General features: G+C 49.7%; 1 protein-coding gene across 2 annotated transcripts; it reads right to left on the bottom strand.

The window, feature by feature from the left end:
• Window positions 1–3955: 3955 nt before the first annotated feature.
• On the bottom strand, window positions 3956–17542 carry PSMD3 (proteasome 26S subunit, non-ATPase 3). Of its 2 annotated transcripts, none has more exons than XM_027094841.1 (12): window positions 17127–17542; window positions 14587–14777; window positions 12805–12942; window positions 11436–11572; window positions 10335–10525; window positions 10060–10163; window positions 6584–6698; window positions 6360–6479; window positions 6114–6217; window positions 5676–5831; window positions 4604–4654; window positions 3956–4418 (listed from the first exon to the last, which is right to left on the bottom strand). In XM_027094841.1, exons 1-12 carry the CDS (start codon window positions 17344–17346, stop codon window positions 4341–4343), a joined length of 1605 nt encoding a protein of 534 aa, XP_026950642.1. In that variant the 5' UTR covers window positions 17347–17542; the 3' UTR covers window positions 3956–4340. The 2 variants fall into 2 exon arrangements, with proteins under 2 accessions (XP_026950642.1, XP_026950640.1); XM_027094839.1 differs by having other exon boundaries at window positions 4583–4654; window positions 17127–17509.
• Between the last annotated feature and the right edge of the window lie 2662 nt (window positions 17543–20204).

Here is a 20204-nt window from a genome sequence, read left to right as displayed (position 1 = left end):
CTATCTTCCTGTTCAGAGAGCTGTATGTACTTCTTGGATGATGGCTCAATCCAGATCTCAGCCCCACCCATGGGAGAATAAAGACCAGGCAGAGGGAAAGCCCGGTTACCAGTTCTGACACATGCGGGCTGAGCCAGACTGAAATGATCTGGCAAAGGTCCTGGCTCCAGAGACCCCCCACTAGCTGTTATTCATCCTTCCAGCTTCCTAAAGGCTTTCCCAGTTATTTCTCAATGGCCAGAGTGGGTGAGTGGCTTCCACTCACACTTCCTGTTTTCATCTGGAACTGGGCTTGGAGTGTCCTTATGAAGGCTCCGGCGTAATGCCTTTGTTGCAGACTTGGCCTGTGGGCCAAGATACGTACACCCTAAGTTAAGAATCGGTTTTACATGTTTTAAGTGGTTGGAAAAAAATCAAAAGATTTTTTTTCTTTGGCTGCATTGCGCAGCATGCGAGATCTTAGTTCCCTGACCAGGGACCTCGCCCCCTGCAGTGGAAGCACAGTCTTAACCACTAGATTGCCAGGGAAGTCCCAAAAGAATATTTTATCACAGGTAAAAATCATGAAAAGCCAGTGTTCATAAATAATTTGTTTACATATTGTTTAGGTAAGGCCCCTCTCAAGAAGGGCAGAAGTGAGTAGTTGTGAAAGAGCACATGGCTCACAAGCCTAAAAAACGTACCATCTGGACCTTTAAGAAAAGTTCGCAAACTAGTACACAGGACATATGTACAAGGGGACATACAGAAATGTCCTCTGCAGTGTTGTTTGTAACAGTAAACCAGTGGCCACCAATAAATTAATGAACAAATAAACTGTGGCACATTCATACCACATGTGCCTCTCCATCCTTCCACAATAGAAAACCCACGACGAAAGCAGTTTGTTTCATTCAGTTCTTTTCTTAGTCCCTAGAACAGTGCTGGGCACGGGTTTAAACATGATTAGATCTCAAAACCCATACTGAGTAAAAGGAACTTACTTTCATGTGATACATCATTAACAAAGATTTAAAAACTCAAGACAATACTATATTTTGTAGTAAAACTATAAAAACATAAACTGGAAGGATACCCACTGAATTCATCAGAGTGGCTGCCTTTAGGGAAGGAGGGAGGAGACCTGGGGAAGGAAGATGGGCTTTTAACTTATCTGTCATGTTTTATCTTGCATGAAAAAACTTGACATGATAACAAAAGGTTGACATTTATTAAAATTGGGTGGAAAGTACATGGGTATTTCTTATGTTATTCTTTGTACTTCTCTGTAGTTTTCTAATTAAAAAACAAAACTGGAAGGTAGAGAACACAGTGAACTCTCCAAGCATAAAAATAACACTGAACTTCTCCAGGAAAAGAAAGCTAAGCCAGTGGCGATGAATTATAAGAAACTTCCAGACTGTGAGCAGACAGAAGAATGGTCTATAGACTCAAGGTGGTTGAGAACCAGGAAATCATGACAAATGACCCCAACTCTGTGTAACAGGATGATAGACTCTCCAATCCATTACCAACCAGGAAAGGGTATGGGGCACTTTGGGCTGGGTGCTGACTTTAAGATTTGTCATTGGGAATAACAGTAATTATAACTAATTATCACACACTCAAAAAGAAAGTCATTTTAGAGGTCAGGTAAAGTGGTCATGGGCCAGAAGGACAGCCATGTGGGGACAAAAACCAACCAACCAACCAGATAACAGAGCCACAGACTGAGGCTGGGAGAAGGCTGCACAGCCTACAGAACGTGACCTGAACTTGGTATCACGTAGGCCAGTGTTCAAGTCCCACCTAAGCCTGTCCTCACGAGCCTGGAAGGGGCACAGAGGGGTGCTCACTGTTAGTCCCCATCCTTCCTGGAAGGGAATTAAAGATCTCCTATTAGGGGCTTCCCTGGTGGTGCACTGGTTGAGAATCTGCCTGCCAACGGAGGGGACACGGGTTCGAGTCCTGGTCTGGGAAGATCCCACATGCCGCGGAGCAACTAGGCCCGTGAGCCACAACTACTGAGCCTGTGCATCTGGAGCCTGTGCTCCGCAACAAGAGAGGCCGCGATAGTGAGAGGCCCGCGCACCGCGATGAAGAGTGGCCCCCGCTTGCCACAACTAGAGAAAGCCCTCGCACAGAAACGAAGACCCAACACAGTCAAAAATAAATTAATTAATTAATTTAAAAAAAGATCTCCTATCAGATTTTCGAATTGGCCTGTAAAATGGGGAAAAGGTTGAATCCTTTAAAAAAAAATAATGGAAAGTTTGGATGCTGGAATAATAACATCTTCCACAAAGATCAAGGGGGGAGCTTGGGGGAAAAAAGTGCTGTTTCACAAAGCAAACTTTAAAAAGTTTCACTAGGTGCTTCCCTGGTGGCGCAGTGGTTTAGAATCCGCCTGCCAATGCAGAGGACACGGGTTCGAGCCCTGGTCCAGGAAGGTCCCACATGCCGCAGAGCAACTAAGCCCGTGCGCCGCAACTACTGAGCCTGCGCTCTTAGAGCCCGCGAGCCACAACTATTGAGCCCGTGTGCCACAGCTACTGAAGCCCGCGCACCTGGAACCCGTGCTCTGCAACGAGAAGCCCGCGCACCACAACGAAAAGTAGCCCCTGCTCGCCACAACTAGAGAAAGCTCGTGCCGCAATGAAGACCCAATGCAGCCAAAAAAAAAAAAAAAAAGTTTCACTACCTGGGTTTCACAAAAGCTTAAAGGAAGTGGGCAATACCAAATCACACCGAGGCTGGGGTGGGATCAGAAACCAAAGCAAGGCCAGTCTAAAACATGCCTTTGATGGAAGTTAGGGCTATCGGGGTATGAAAATCAGCAGTTGGTGATGAACACATGGCGTACCTTTCCTAACAAACAAGACGTTAACCAGCTCGTGTGCCAGGTACTGGGCAAGGCCCCGGGGGGACAGAAGTGCCTCATGCTCTTTAAGAAGTTACAATCTAGTTGGGAGGATAAGGCTTTCACAGCGACAACCTCCTAAGAGAATCTGATTATCCAGTGAGTGGTTCAGACGCCAGGGAGTTGAATCACTGTGAGGCAGGATGCCTGGAAGATGTGTAGCAATCAGCAAGGTGCAGAGCGAGAGCTCGACAGGAGAGGGAACGCAGCTAGGAGAGGCAGAAACCCACGAGGCATCGTTCTGATAGCAGAGCTCGCGCAGCAGGAACGAAGGGTACGTGTACGGCAACGCCCCAGGTGCCAACCAGAGAACATCAATGATGTGAAGGACCCAATGTGGGGAGCACTGCTGACAGCGACTGGGAGACTTACAGAGACCCTGGCAGGTGCATTTTCCCACCACATGCGGCTGAAGGTGGGCTGGGCATCCACAGGGAGCCCCCTCTCGCCTGACCCCCGCTCTGCTCTCAGGGAGGAGCCTATCCCCCACTCCATAAGGACCACTGGGCAGAACCCTGCTCTCAACCCGCTGGAGCCTTGCAGGAGACCCTTCTCTCCTCTGTGAACCTCACCTGAGGGTCAGACTCGCACCTTGTGTTTGATCCACTGGAAGCCCAGATTCCCAGTTTTAGAGCCAGGAGGTCACTGAGTCTAATCATTTATCTGGCAGATATGGGAAAGGAGCCTGAGAAGTTTGGAGGTGCCAGTTATCTGAGAGCCAGTTAGATATGAAAGAGTAAACCCAGGCCCTCTGATCCCAGATCAGAGTCTCTCCACCCAGCCCTCGGCCTCCTCTTCATCTACAGCTGCTTCGGGTCCTCGGGTCATGCTCCCCACACTGGGTCCTCTGCATCATTGATGTTCTCTGGTTGGCACCTGGGGCGTTGCCGTACACGTACCCTTCGTTCCTGCTGAGCGAGCTCTGCTATCAGAACGATGCCTCGTGGGTTTCTGCCTCTCCTAGCTGCGTTCCCTCCCAGGCCAGAAAAAACTCTGGGCCTGTTAACGTTGCACATGTGGGAGTGAAATAAGAGTAATTAACTGATGCACAAAGGGTCCTGGAGAACTTTTTATTGTTTAAAAATCACAACTGAAGCTTCAAAAAACATACAACCTAACACATGTCCCAGTTCCAGTGCCCTCCTCCCTGGAGGAGAGCACAGGGCTAGTCCCTCCCATCCTGCTGCCCACACTGCTAGCCAGGACCCTGCCCTGGGGAGGCTGCCTGCTCGCCCTCCTGCCCACGTGTGCTACGTCACCGGCTGGGGAGGGGCCCTGGGATGAGGTGGGGGTGACTGGCTCCCTGCACCCCTCAGCCCCTGCACATATGCAGTCTGTGTGCAGCGTGTGGGAAAAGGGGCCGGTTCCCTGGGCAGGGACCCCCAATGGGGAAGGATAAAGAGCCAGTCCCCACTCACCCACCCCTCCCCAGCCCCCCAGCTCAAGGAAAGCTGTCATCGTCATCTTCCGCCATCTCCTTGGCAAACTCCAAGTCCTGCTGCTCCCGCTCCCGCCGCTCCTGGGGACAGAGGGGGCGAGGGCCGGGCTGCTGAGGACAGGTCGGGCTCTCTCACTCCGTCTCCACCCAGGGCCAGAGACCGCCCAAGCTTCGGAGTTGCCCCAGCCCTTGCAGAAAGCTCCCCTCTCCCCTTTCTAGAGGGAAGTTTGATCTTTCAGTCTTACCCGAAGCAGAAGGCAGCTTACCTCTGCAGACTCCAAGTCCTTGTTGTACGATTTGGGAGGAAACCTCATGGCCTGAAGCACAACAGAGAGAGGAACAAGGTGAAGAGGAGGCATCAATGTAACACCCACTCATCGTGCTCCTGCGTGCCAGGCGCCAGGGTATGCGCGGGATAGGTGATCACTCCCTAGTTCAGTCCAGTGGCGGAGCCAGGCATGGAGACTAATTCATTACTACAACACCACAGGATAAGTGCTGAAGATGGAGAATTAGAAGAAGCCAGAGGTATAAATGATTAACCCTCCTGATCGGGCCGGGAGAGGGACTGGCAGTGAGAAGGAAGACGAAGAATGGACGGGCTGTGGGAGTGGAGGAAAGGCGTTGCAGGCAGAGGACTCAGGGTGTGAGCTGGCCCGGCCTGAGTTCATTGGGGCCAACTGGGGCGGAGGAGGGGGGTCGGCGGAGAGGTCCTGGGTGGGGGGGAGGCCAGGGACGCCGGGGACCAGATCACGAAGGGCCTTTCCTGTCTAGCAGAGCACAGCGTTTGCCTGGTTATAAGTGAAGCTATATCCCTGGTTTCCTGGGGGAAGAGAGCAGGAAAAAAATCGGCAGCCCAACAGTACCAGCACCTAACCCAGCGCCTGACACAGGGTAAGAGCTTAAGAGCCTTTTGTGGAATGAGATGGCAGCCCTACCTTTTACACAATTCAGACTTCGCTAAGTGCCCCAAGACAGTGATTTCATGTAATCCTGTCAACCCTGCGAAGCAGGCAGGGCAGGTAACACCTCATTACCAGCTTCACAGAAGGAGAAACAGGCTCAGAGAAGGTAAATGACTCAAACTTGGAACCAAATCCAGAACACTGCGCTCTGAATCCCTGTCTGACCCTCCCTGGCAACCAGACCCCTGAAGAGCAAAGGGAAGGTGCTGTGGTCCCACAAGCAGTCCTCTGCCCCTTCCGGACACCCAGTGGTTTTACAGAGATCGTCTGGGAACTGTGCCCCAAACCAAGCCAGTCTTCCCTGAGGAACCCGTGGGTGTGGAGGGGGGCACGTTGCTGCCAAGCATCGCCTCTGCAGCCCAGGGCTCCGCACCTTGACAGACATGTTGTGAATATCCAGGCAGAAGGAGATGCGCTGGTGGAAGGCTAGCTGGGGCTCACGGGTGGAATAGATGTCAATCATCTCCTTGGACTGGACGTAGCCCTTCTCGTGGTTGATGCTGGCCTCAATGACGCCATCCCGGATGGCCTGCAGGCCCCAAAGGTAGGAAGAGTCACCAGAAAGTCCATCTTCTAAGTCCTAGAACATCTTGTCCCATCTCTTTGTCCTCCTTGATCTCTCACACACTCACTTGCATACACACACCCTCTCTCTTTCTGTGGCAACTTCCTGGCTTCACTGCAAGACGGGCGCTCCCTGAAAAGACTATGCCACTGCTTTACCCATTTCCCTCCTTGGTCAACCTCCTCCCACCCCCATCTCTGAAATAAGGCAGGAAGGTGACAACCGCGGTCCCCGAGCCAGGCCCACCTTGGCAACAATGAACTCTGCATCCTCTGGGCTATCGAGCTGCAGCTTCTGGGCGATGTCCGCCAGGGAGATTCGGGAATAGGAGAGGCTGATCATGCGCACACCTGGGAGAGGAAGGAGCCGTGGGGAGGATGGGGCGGGCACAGACCCGTCACCCGCCCAGGCGCCCACAGGGTTGTCCCTGCCCCTGGAGAAGCCTAGTCCGGGTCCTGCTCTGCCAGGGGCCCCTCAGACGCTGCTCCACACCTGTCTTGATGACGTTGTGTCGCAGTCGGATGATGAGGGTGTAGGTCCCATCTGCTTGAAACTTCTCCCCAAACTGATCCAGGACCTGGTTGAACTTGGCCAGGTTTCCCGTCCTGACAGCTGCAGTGGGGAGAGGAGTGGATCAGATGCTGCACAGGGTGCACACAAAAAAGGGGCCACGGTGCCAGGGGTCCGGCAAGCTCTGGGAGGGGACCAGCCCTTACCCTGGGTCAGAAGGAAGTAAGGCATGAGCGAGCGCTTGAGGGACGGTTGACGGAACTGCAGCCGGTCCGGGATCTCCCCCAGCAACAGCTCCACCACAATCAGAAGCTTGTGCACCTGGCAGAGTGCGACAGAGGAACACAGTGGGCAGGGAGCCCCACCGGGTGGTAGAAGAGAATGAAATGGGGCTTCAATTCAGTCAGACACACAGGGAAAGAGGGAACGTGGCACTGGGACCAGGCCCACAGAGAGAGGAAAAAAATCCTCAAGCTGTGCTGGGCGTGGAATTGAAGCTCTGCCTTGGGAGACAGGCCTTGTGAGCTTCTGACCCTTTGGCCACACCAGGTCCTCAGCTGCATTTCATCTGGCCAATCGGTGCACAGCGCCCTGAAATGGCAAAGTTCTAAAGTACAGGCAGATGGGTAGGTTCTATGGCTCAGAAATGGTGAGGAAGCAGGGCCGAGAGGCCTAGGCAATGGAATGTGAGTCAGCCAAAGATGCCGCTAGGGAGGTGAACTATGTGTAAAGTTAGTTATCTGGGTAGAGGCAGCAGCTCAGGGAAGGGCCTGCAGCACCTCAGCGAGTGAGCCGGCTGGCTGGAAAATCGGGCCCCTCCTCCTCCAAATACCACTGTGGGTATTTCTCAAGGGCGCCTCCCGTGGATTCAGCACCGTGCAAGGACGACTACGGTGGAGGGGACGATGCCCAGCAGTTACGGAGCCTCCCACCAAGCAGGAGGGACAGGAGCACAGACAGCTAAACCACGTGACAGCAAGTGTCACGAGGGAGGTAAGGGGTTAAAATGGGTGGTGGCTGATGGTGTCCACCCCTGGGCAAGGACCCTTCCTTCGCTCCTCCACCCACACCCACGAGGCTGCCCTGTCCCTTGGCCCTCGGCGTACCCCACGAGTGAGGGGAAAGCCATGCCGACGGCAGAAGCTAACACATGCCTTAAGGATTCTGATGAAGCAGAAAAGGAGGGAGGACGTTTCAGACAAGGGAACAGGCTGGTGAAGAGGCCGGCATACTGGAGGGGGTGTGTGTGGGGCCACCTGGAGAGATGAGCGGGGGCCCGTCCGGGGACGTGCGGTTTTGAATGCCAGGCTGAGTTCTGAGTTTGGAGACAGAACTAGCTAGGCTGTACTTGCTAGCTAGGAAACGCTGAGCAACTGAGTCTTTGGTTTCTACCTCCCTAAAATGGGCCTAACAACAACAATAATACCTGGCTTGCCTACTTCTCAAGACTTACAATACTCTACTGGGCAGGCAATGGGGAGAAATGCGAGCTTCCCGGGCCATGCAGACGGGCCTGGAGCTCCGCTGAGTCAGGCAGCTGTGCGGAAGCTGGGCTGGTGGAGGGGAGGATGGCGACCAGCAGGGTCAGCGGCTTGAACAAGGGCACTGGTAACATCAGAGAGGAGATGAATACAAAAGCCATGGAGGCAAATCAACAGATGACTCAGCGATGGTGAAGGGGGTGTGGGGAGGAGTCCAAGATGGCCCGGCGGCTCCTATCTGGATCAGGAGGGCAGGAGGAAGGACGGGTGAGGGGTGCCCAGAAGGGCCTGTCTGGACAAACTGAGGGTGAGGAATCAGGCAGTCTCTACACAGAGATGCGTGGTGGGAAGTCGGATTTGCAGGTCTGGCTTCATGAAAGGGGTTAGAATTTGTATTATGGGCTGAACTGTGAACCCCCAAATTCATATGCTGAAGCCCTAACCCCCTAGTACCTCAGAATGTGACTGGATTTGGAGATAGAGCCGTTAAAGAAGTAATTAAGGTAAAATGAGGTCATATGAGTGGGCCCTAATTCAATACGACTGGGGTTCTTATAAGAAGGATTAGGATACAGACGTGCACAGAGGAGAGACCATTTGAAGACGTCAGAAGGTGGCCAACTACAAGCAAAAGAGAAGCCCTCGAAAGAACCAGCCATGCTGACACCCGGACCTTGGACTTCTTGCCTCCAAAACTGTGATGAAATAAATTTCTATTGTTTAAGCCACCCAGTCTTGTAATAGCAACCCGAGCAGATTAAGACAGTTCATAACGGACTTTGGTGAAGCGTCATGGAGGTCACAGCTGAGCCATGAAGGCAAATGAGATCACCCAAGGCGAGAATGTGGATTTTCTACAGATGGATACTTTCAACATGCTCTGTTGTGGACTCCAAGTTAAATTCGATGTCTCTCTTTACCCATTCTCACTCTCCCTGTTTTTACTTAAAGCTGGCTTCTCCATGTGGGCTCTCTATCCCACTCCTCCTACCTTGTTCAAGGCCTTGGCCCATCGCCTATTTGCTTAAGTCTCTCTGGGTGGCAAGTTCCCCAACTCTGCCCCTTCCCCTCTCAGGCAACCCTCCCACCTCCTTCCTGGCTCCCTGGCCAACAGTCTACAGGTCAAAGACCGTACTCCAGCGCCCTCTGCTCCTTCTTCTGGCGACCTGGCTCCACCACAGAAAACTGTGAAACCTTACCCATCCACAGTAAAAACCTGGTCTGAAAACACTGCTTTACCCCACGAGACCTCTCCCTGGTGCACGACACAGCCTACATGTTAATTACCTGTATTTTTAGTGAATTTTTGAAGAAGCCTTAGTGTGTGTCCTACGTTGTAAAAGCAATCTCTCACTGTGCAATGTACCCCATGTGTCTGGAAAGCCATTCCTTTCTATGAAAATTCTACCCATCTTTCAAAACTCAGATCAAATTTAACTATTTAAGATTACTTTGACCACAACTGAATCTGCCGTTCTCTGAACTTCTGAACTGAAACAAAACAAACCTCCCACCACACTGAGCTAATCACTGCACGTGCTCACCCTGCTCTCTTTCAAGGGCACTAGGAGGTGGATGTGTTAATGTGAGAGCAGAGGTTTGTAGCTGGGAAAGCTGGTCCTAATTCTGGCTACCAGTCTCTGTGCCTTTACACAGGCCGTCAAGCCTTTCTGAGTCAATGTTCTTTATCTATCTCTTTGAGGGCAAGTACCATTTCTTATTCTTCTTTTCTATCCCTCATAGTGCCTAACGTGAAGGTCAGTACTCAAAAAACTACCTGGTGACTGACAGCTTTGCCACGGCCAAGGTTTACCTCCACCTGAGTCAGACAGCCTTAGGGAGAGCTCTGGGTTCCCTGGCCACAGACAACACTGCTCCCGAAGGGGCATGTGAGGGACCAGGTAAGAGCCTGGGGTTTATCAACACAATCCAGGCCCTCACCCGCAATGACTACAGGGGGTTCTGGGGAATGAGGAATATTCTAAACCTACGTACCGGGGAGAATACTGGAAACAGAAACTGCCCGAGGTACAGGTAGCGTCTGCCTAACGCGCCCTGAACAGCGTCACGTGCAAACAGACATGCGATGCCACCTTCAGGGTAAGAAGATTAAGGACCTCCTGGGCTCCTCAGATAGGGAAGCGGCACTAACATGGTATGAGACAAGTAAGGGGGTCAAAGGGGTGAGAACTGCCGCTCACCGTCTGTTTGAAGCCGACAGCTGTGTGCTGAGGGGCCTTGCGAAGGGCATTGGTCATCGTCCTCCGGGCCTCTGAGTACTCCAGCTGGATGGCTTTGATGCGCCCTGGGTGTGAAGAAGAGAACTGATCAAGAGGATGGTGTGATCCAAACTCCGGCCCCCCGCAAACCAGAGTGCCAAATGGGCGCTCTTATGCACCAAGGGCACCACTTTCTTAGCAAATTTGCACCGAGTGAGCCCGAGACACCTTCCGGCCGGGGGCCGGGCCCTGCTCACCTGTATAGTAGAGGTACCTTGCCCACTCATTGTTGTTGGCCTGCTCGGGGAACACAGACTTGGACACCAGCTTCTCGGCCTGGTCGTACAAGCTGTAGTGTAGGTAGTTCCGCAGCAGGAGGTTCAGCAGTGTGGCCTGCCCGTCCGCGTCATGCCGCAGGGTGGCGGTCCGGAGCCGAGCGTGCAAGAAGCTTCAAGAAGGAAAGAACCGGGAGGTCAAAGCCTTCACGTAACAACTCTTCAAGCTGCCTCTGACCTCTCCATTCTCTCAATTCCTAAAAAAGTGACTCAAACTGCTTTTCTGGTTATTCACTGAATACTCAACAAATGAAGCACTAGTCCAGGTGCACAGAAGGACAGAACTCTGCTCAGGGAACCTGCATTCTAGTGGGGGGAGACAGACAGCCATCAGGATGAATAAGCGTACCATGCAGCTCAACAAAAGGTGGTGGGGTGACGTCGAAAGCAGGGTAAGTACGACGGGAACCGCAGAAGGAGAGGAGGATGGGGTTGCAACTTTAAACAGCCCAGTCAGCGTAGGACTCGCTGAGAAGGTAACAGTTAAGCAGAGGCTTGAAAGAGGCAGGGAGGAGAGCGTTCTCGGCCGAGGGAACAGTGCGCTGGCGTGCCCGCGATAGAGCGAGGCGGCCAGCGTCGGGGGAGCAGTGGAAATAAAGTCAAGGAGGCAGTAACGGGGGCCAGACCCCGTGGGGCCTTATAAGCTGACATCACGAGGGCTTTGGCTTTTCCCTGAGGGAAACGGGGAGCCGCTGCAGGTTTCAAGTAGAGGAGCGAAAGGCTTTCCGGCCTGAACCTGCTTGCACCTCTGACCCACTAATGAGTCCTCCCCTGACGTGTGGTGAAGGGAAGAGCCTGGGAGACAGGACTTAACAGGCCAGTGGTCGTCTCCATTTCCTCATCTAGTCTCAGCCTCGCCCTCAAACCCTCGCTCTCAAACCCTTGCACACCCATTACCCCCACTTCCTGCTGGGCACGTTACATCTACCAGCCCACAGCCCCCTGCAAGTCCACAGCTCTGTGGTAGTGCCTGACCGTGTCTCTGACCCCACGGGCCGCGAGCCAGACCGCTGGCCACAGTACCTGCGCACCACATCCAGCTTGTCCAGGAACTCATAGACCCGAGCATGGTAATAGTAACACTTTGCAGCCACAAGGTCCAGGGCCCGGCGGTTCTGAGTGCTGATCTTCTGCATCAGGTCATCAGAGATCTTCTGTGCCTGGGGAGGCAGCCAAAAGAGAATCAAGCGTCAGTGTTTCAAAACGTTAAACACGGAGCCAGCAATTCCCCTCCTAGGCATACGTCCAAGAGAACTGGAAACACACGTTCACATAAAAACTTGCACACGAACATTCATATCAGCATCATTCACAATAACCAAAACGTGGAAACAACTCAAGTGCCTATCACCCAATGAATGGATAAACAAAATGTGGTATATCTATAGGATGGAATTTTACTCAGCCATAAAAATGAACAGAGTACAGATATATGCCACAACATGGATGAACTTAGAAAACATCATGCTACAAAAAAAAGCCAGACACAAAAGGCACATATTATATAATTCCATTTAGATAAAACGCCCAGAATAGGAAAATCCATGGGACACAAAATATTAATAGATTACTGGGCTGGGGTGAGGGCAGAACAAGGAGTGACTACAGATAGGTATGGCGTTTTTCGGTGGGGGCAGTGATTAAACTGGTGTGGAATTAGATAGTGAGGGCGGTTGCACAACCTTGTGAATATACCAAAGACTACTGAGTTGTACACTTTCAAGGGAGTGAATTATTCCTAAAAACCAACCAAACGAAAGCCAACCAGTGGCAGAGCAAGGAAAACACAAAACAGAGGACTGAGGAGACCTGTCATTCTTGGGGCATGCTCTTGGGACAGCAGCTAAGCCTGACAAAGGAGCTGGCCCCGGCTGGAAGGCGTGGTAGAAGAGTGCTATCCAAAATGGAGTCTTTCAGTTTCATAATAATAGCTACCATTTATTAAAATGTTGTGAAAGCTTACTACGTGCAGATCATTGTGCTAAGTATTTTTAAAATATATTATTTTATTTAATACTAACAATAATCTTGTAAGGTGGGCAGTTTGTCTCATTTTACACACAGCTGGGAGAAATTAATGTGCCTAAGGTACAAACGGGATTTGAACCCAGGTATTTCTGTCTCCAGACCTACTCTTCTCGAAAGCATCCACTATACTGGGATCGCACCACAGACGGGTACAGAGTGGCCACTGCCAGCCCTTTCCCAGAGCCTGAGCAGGAGTTGAGGGGTCTTCCCCGGATGTGGGGCTGGGTGCATTCCCACACGGAGGAAGAGCCTGGGGGACAGTTAATAACCCAGCGATTGTCTATTTCTTCACTAGAGGCACCCTCCCCCACTAAGCCCGCACCCCGCCTGGGGCGCGTCCGTCACTTGCACGGGCCCCGGCTACCTCTTTGTAGCTCTTGCTGTTCATCAGGAAGATGACCACGAGGAGCTGGAGGTAGGCTTCCACTTCAGGCAGGAGGGGAGCAGACGCAGCTTTTCCTGTTCGGGGACGGAACTGCAAATCGGCTTCTGTGTCCATGGGCTAGAGAGGACATGAGTTACCGTGGAAGAGCTCAGTCAGATCAATCAACCAAGAATTTATTAGGCACTCACTATGTATTTCAACAAATATTTAATAAGTGTCTACTACACGCCAAGATTCTTCTAGGTGCTGGGGGTTCAGAAATAAAGATGACACAGTCTCTTTCTGAAGGGAGTCAAGGAGGCTGGCAATACAATAAATACAGAAAAGGGTTACAGGAGTATAACATCCTTACAGAATATAATGTGGACAGAAAGGATGATGTAAGGACCCCTCGGAGAGCCTACAATCTAAGTAGAGATTAAACCACCATACTTGGAACCACTGTGAATTCTATCAGGCAGGGTTAATAAAGGGATATAATTCTAGAGATGAGATCAAGAATAATGAGTCAGGGAGTTCCCTGGTGGTCTAGTGGTTGGGATTCTGGGCTTTCACTGCCGTGGCCTGGGTTCAGTCCCTGGTTGGGGAACTGAGTCCTGCAAATCGTGCGGTGTGGCCAAAATTAAAAAAAAAAAAAAAAAAAGAATAATGAAACAAAAAAAAATTTTTTTTTGGTGGGAACAAAGGAATTTGGGGAGAAATTGACATATACATAGTACTTACCTTCAGATCTAGTCACCAAAACTGGAATAATGTGTAATAGATCAAAAGACGATCATGGTGGGTTACTTTAGAGATGTAAAGGTTAAAAACATTCCAGGTGGGGCTGGGAGAGGGGGCGCTTTTCCTTTTTCCCAGACAGTAAAGTCTTCACTGTCCACCTCAAGGATATTCTGAGTTTTTACATCTATGAAACAGACTGTAAGCATACAGGATTTTAGGGAGATGAAGGTGGCTGAAGGGCCAGTGAGGTTTGAGAAGGGGCAGGACCCGAACTGTATCATGGATGATAAGGGGAGTTTTACAGCCAGAAAGGAAAAGGAGAGGTTTCTCCTGGCATGGAGACCACTACCACCAGCAAACTAACTTCATCAACATGCACTCTGTGCCACACCCTGTTCTAAGAGCTTTCCCCCTCCTCCTCGCCCCCCCCCCCAAATCTGTTCATCACATTTACCAAATGAAGAAAATGAGGCACAAGGAGGTTAGGTCATTTGCCCAAGTCCCACAGATACCAAATGGTAGAGTTTGGATTCAAATTCAGCACCCCCTCCAAAACCTGTGCTCTTAACCACTGTTCTTTTGTTCCTTTTTTTGTTGCTTTTTTTTTTTTTGGGCCGCACCATGTGGCATGTGGGATCTGTGGGATCTTAGTTCCCCAATCAGGGGTGGAAGCAAGGAATCTTAACCACTGGACCGCCAGGGAAGTCCCTTAACCACTGTTCTACACATCCTTCATGGTGAAGCTTCGGAGGCAAAAAGGCAGTGGAATAGGCCCCCTGTTGGGGGTGGTGGGAAATGAGTGTGGCTGGAAGGGTCCTGATTCCTGGCTCTTCTTCCTGACTCAGAAGAATGACTCTACAGGGCAGAAGGATGGTCGCCTTGTTAGAGGGCAAATGAGTATTAAGAGGGGCTGTCTTGCTTCATGACTCTGCTATGGCAGGTAACAAGACAGGTCTCCAGGATAGGAAACAGTTACACAGGGTGGAATGTGTGTGTCAAGCCAAGCCTGCACCCTTCACCCTGGCCTGACTCACTTACCTCTTCCAGGAAGGGTAGCAAGAAGTCTCGAGTGGCACTGTTGGAGGTGAAAAAGCCATGCACAGCCTTGTACAGAACGTAGTGGTTGAGGCGGCGTGATGTGGAAGGTAGCATCCGCAGGGCCCGCAGCACGAACCGGGGCTCCTTGCCTGAGACTGCCTTCTCCAGCTGTTTCACGTGCTCCTTGATGTCTGTGGAGGACAAGGGGAGAAAAATGTTAATTCCAACTCCTACTCCCCCCACCCCCCGCCACTCCAGCCAAGCAGTCCTAGGGAGCCTCTTACAAATGGCAGGATGTGGCCAATCACCACTTTTGCCCTAAGAGCAATAGTTATGGATGCCATACATTGATTTTAAGACATAATCAAGAGACAAAGAAAAATAAAGCTGGGGTGGGGGAAGGAGTAGAGGGTGACAGAAAAAAGAAAAAAACAATGAAAAACAAAAACACGTGGAGATTTAGCGTATCGTCAAATAGGAAAAGACTTCTAAAATTCTTCTGAGAACTGTAAGCAAAAGAAAAATATCTGCAACACATGTGACCAGAGATTCATATTGTTTTTCAACAAGGAGCTCGTATAAAGGATTACAATAAATAAAAATGAACATGAATGGACAATACAAAAAGAGGAATGACAAATAACAGACGTGAAAAGTATATTTCACTAGTATTCAAATAATCACAAGGGAAAACATTTTTCAATTACCATTCTAGTGGTGTTTAAAAAATGATAACATATAGAGTACAGGGGTGAGCAAGACATTTCTGCTCGTATAATGTATATCAGTACAGTTTTTCTGGACAGTAACTACCAAAAACCTTAAAAACAAACGTAAATACCCATTCAATTCAGGGATCTCTAATGAAGAAATAATTATAGAGGTAGATCAGACACTTGGGCACAGAGATGACGGCTGCAAAGCTATTTGTAACAGAGAAAAATAGACACAACTTAAATATCCAGAAATAAGGGAATGCAATCAATTGGTCGTTTCTCAGTTACCTTTGTATTTTTAGCATAGGGTGCCGGGGTCACATTAACGATATAATAATAATAACAGCTAATATTTATGGAGGATTTTACTATGTTTTCACCACGTATTAGGCACAGTTGTAAACATTTTAATCTTCACAACAACCCAATTAAGTAGGTACTATTACTTGCACTTATAGAGATGAGGAAACTAATCCCAGAGCGTATATTCTTAGCCATTATATCAGTTATTCAATAAATGTTTCTGGAATACACTGAATGCTTTGTTTATGGATACGTTGCATGAAGGCACACAAAATCATCTGTATTTAGTTATGCCTTGTTCCAAACTGTATATATAAACTTGATCTCAATTATGGGAGAGCAGCTCAAAAATTCATAGGAAATAACGTCAACCACGGTTGGGTTTTTTTCCCCCCTACTTTAGACCTCTTATATTAAAATGTTTATAAGAAACATATGTATATACCCAGTAGGTAATGCTGAATGGCACCTTTGCCACTGGTTGACTATCGTTATTTCATGTAAAATGATCTTTATTAGACACTGAGCCTGCTATCCAACTTCAGAGTAGAAGCTGATGCAGTCAGCGCTACCACATCCTCAAAGCACCACCCAGGAGCCTAACTTTGCTTATTTCAATGTTTTCGAGCTAGTTTCTCGTGCAGTTAAGTAGAGAGAAAACCCGATAAATAGTCCGGTCCTACTTGATCCAGAACCAGAAAAGAGCACCAGGGTCACAGTGGGAAGCTCTCACTCTACCCACTCCAAATGCGGACAGGATGCTCTAAGTAGGAAAAGTGAAATATGAACTTGGAGGAACAAGAGGATGATAGGAAACAGGGAACAGGCACCTAGGAGAAAAGAAATGGGATTGGTATATAGTTTACGTGGAAGGTGAACATTAGGAACTCACACATCCGACACCTAAAAAGTTGGAGTGTGTAATGTGTTTAAACTCTTCAGAAACAGAGTAGGAGTAAGTGCTTGCAGGAAAACAAAAAGAGCAATGGGATCGTTTGGGCACCTCAATTACAGCAACAAGGAAGCAAGATACTAGGTAGAAAGGGGGAGTTAGGGGAGTTTGCTAAAAGTAGTTAAGACAACAGAAACCATTCTTAAAATGCAGGGGCCAGTATTTGGCGTCATTCTGACCCCCTTCAAACATAAATACAGACACTGGTTTTTAGAGAGATCAATCGTGCACTGGGGTCGCTAGAATCAGTCCGGTGGGATGTAAATGGAGTAATAAGGTCAGAGGAGAAAACTCAGAAGAGTCTATGGGCCCAGTGAGACCTACTTCTAGATGCAATCCCCAGTGGGGGGTGGTGTGTGCGAAGGGAGGAGTCCTGAGCCTAGAGAAAACGTTCAGTTATCCGGGCTGGGGTCGGGAGTGTCAGGGTAGTGGGGGCAGGCATTTTGGGTGATCGCAAGGAATCCTCAAGTCAAGGTGGTAGAGGCTGCGCTGGCATCCCAAGGAGAGGGTGGATCACCGCTGCGCTGTCACCCGTGATAATGGCACGTCCCCGGCCCGGGCTCTCTTACCCTCCAAGGTGACGGTGTCCAGCTCTCGCTGGGAGTGCTCAGCCGCCGCAGCCGCCGCCTTGCCATCGGTCTCGCCAGTTGATCCGCCACCCGCCGCCGCCTCCTCTTTCATCTCCACATCCTGGGGCGCCGGGGGCGGCGGTGGTTCTTGTTCCCCTCCGCCGGGCGGCGGCTTCGCCTTATCCGCGCCGCGGCGCCGCGCCGAGCCCTCCTGCTTCATGGCGCCCGGGGTCGCGGCCTAGTCCGGGGACCGAGGCCGGGGCCTCGCGTGAACCCTCGCACCGGAGACCAGGAACAGAGCCGGGCCTGCACACGAGCGCGGACTCGCGTCGGGCCGCACGATGACGGAGCACCTGCAAACCCCTTCCCGGCGCTGGGCCTTCTGGGAAACGCCAGGCCGGGCTGGCCGATGGCCGAGTCATCAAAGGGGAAAAAAGTCAACCGCCGAGATGCAGGATGGAGGCGGATCTTCGCAGAAAGAGCGGGGAGGAGCCTTTATGAATTTGCGGGGCTTGCTTTGGAGTGCTCCAGTGTGTTGATTTTTTTTCTTGCGCCTCTCGAGTGCATTTCCGTATATGTCCACAAGAGGTCACCTCAGGCTCCAACTGGGTTACCGCGGACTCCACCGCGAGTAACCCACCCCGCGTGGAGTGGGTAGGGCCTATCGGAACGTAGGGCGTGATGACGCCACGAGTTGCTGGGCGGGTTTCATGCCTAAACTCGCTCAATTTGCGCCTGGCGAGAGGTCCGTTTTGATATCCAGGAGGCTGGTCTTCAACCGCCGCCCGAAGGGATGTGGAGCTAGGTTGTTGGACTTAAAATAAAACCAAACTGGAGACAAGGAAGAACCTTATGGGATTCAGACTCCTTTGTCCGAGTTTAGCTCGTGCTGAAAATAAGGCATAAAATCTCTGCAGCCTGGGAGTGCGGATGGGGGCAGAGTGCATTTGTGTGTGATTACTTAAGTTTAATAAAATTTAGGGGTCCACTCTGTGAGGCCCAGGGCTAGCACATTCAGGGGGAGGGGTGGTAAAAAACAGCGCCAGAATGTAGCCTCCTGGAAGCCTTGCTCTGGGCTGCTGTGTATTGTGAGGCCAGAGGAAAGAGAGAGGCTTCAGGGGGTACGTTGGGGCGCCTTTATGCATCCAGACAGACACTGTAGTGAAATGGGGGAACAGAATAATAGTACACCTAAGGAGCACCTAAGAATCCTCCAAGGGAAAGAAATTGGACCTGAAACCCTGGCCACTTATCTTTCAAAGGAATCCTCCAGCGATTCTGCAGGAGGAGGATACAGTTTCCAATTTCTTAAGACACAAAACAAAAACTCCCTTCCTATCTTGGAACTTTTATCTCTTCCATAAATGGAAGTTTTAAGTTTTAGACCAGGTCAGACCCTGCAAGACAACCTAGCCCTGTTGTAAGGTCCTAGAGGGCAGAGAATATGTTTCGACTATATTCTCCTTTATATTTATACAGAGAGAGGGTATTCTCTGTATTCCTCCTTTTGCACTATTGCAGCGAATAGCTCCTTGCACTAAACAGCCACTTACTCAATGGAAAAGTGTGTGCTCCAGTTTTAGGGGAAAAATGCCTTGGCCAATTCCTCCCTAACTGTCCCCCTGCCCCCTAGGACTGGGAGAAGGATAACAGGACTTTTGAATCATCACTGGAATAAACTCATGAAAATCTCTTCTTTGTAACACCATATCTGTAACTGAAGGTGGGCGTGAGAATGGTAAAGGAAGAAAACCGACAGGTTTTGTTGTTCATCTTCATGAGGTTACCCTTCTGGATAGTTAAGGTGTTAGCTCACTTCATTGTTAAGTTTACATCACAAGGGAAAAATAATCAAGTCAGCAGATAACTACCCAGTATGTCCTTGAGCAATATAGCGAGGCCTTGGAAGATGCCCCAGAATGGGGGAGGATGGCTTAACGCAAAACTTTTGTCAGTGGGTCATGAATTCTTGGTGAGTGAGGGAAGCAGCCTGGGTAGGGGGTGGCTAAGAATGGGGAGAGTCTGACTCCTGGGGCCAAAAACCTTGCAGAAGTTATTCCACCCATAAAACTATTTTAAGAGAGAATGGTGGAAGATGTTAAAACCCAGCTTTAGGCAGAGGAGGCTGGTATGAACCCAGCAGTTTTATGACACTGAATGTCTGTATTAGCCCTTCCACATGCCAACCTACCCACATGACAACCACGCTAATTGGGGGCAGAAGAAGGAAAGGTGAAATGAGAAGATAATATCACACTTTCTTTTTAAAGTTTGGCATCAGTCTAATTCTTGGGTACTGTTTATTTATTTAGTTTTACTTATCTGCATTTTTTTTTATTATCTGCATTTTTAAAGAAATTTTATTATTTTTTTTTTGGCCGCGCCGCACAGCCTGCGGGATCTTAGATCGAACCCGGGCCCCCAGCATTGGGAGCGTGGAGTCTTACCCACTGGACCACCAGGGAAGTCCCATCTTTTGCCTTTAGAATCTAGACTCCATATTCCACACCCTCACAGTTCTTCTCTAAGCATTTTCCAGGTGGTTTGAGGACCACATGATAGTATTCATGTACATGTAATCTCTATGTAGTATGATAATGTTTATTTATTTTTTTCCTGGCACAAATTAAGAATTTCCTTAGGATAGGTTCTTCAAAGAAAAACACCAAAAGACATTTCACCCAAGGTGAAATAATATTTTTTTCATCAATTCCAGTAAAGATTTTTGGAATCATAAGCGGTAGGGGTTTTACCCAGATGATGCACTGGAAGATCTACAACTGGATAAACCATTTCCTGAGGTGAGAGAACATTTTCAGTCTTATGATTTGGATCATATGGGGGAAAAACGTCCATAGCCACACTCCATAGGTTATAATCATTGCTAAATATTTAGCACAGTGGAACAGTGAAACAAATGGATGAACACCTAAAATGTATAAAGAAAAAGAGGACTTCAGATATTTGATTAGATAGGGGGTTCTAAAGGGGTAGGGGTTGGGCTAGGAAACTGTTTAATTTTGGTTTTGCTGAAATGGGTCATAGTTTTAAAAGTTTGAGTGTTTCCACTTTTAGAGG

The sequence above is a fragment of the Aethalodelphis obliquidens genome, unplaced genomic scaffold, assembly GCF_003676395.1.
Source record: "Aethalodelphis obliquidens isolate GAN/ISIS:26980383/991018 unplaced genomic scaffold, ASM367639v1 scaffold89, whole genome shotgun sequence".
Lineage (NCBI taxonomy): Eukaryota > Metazoa > Chordata > Mammalia > Artiodactyla > Delphinidae > Aethalodelphis > Aethalodelphis obliquidens.
The sequence above is the reverse complement of the archived record's forward strand: the minus strand, read 5'-3'. Positions and strand labels throughout refer to the sequence as shown.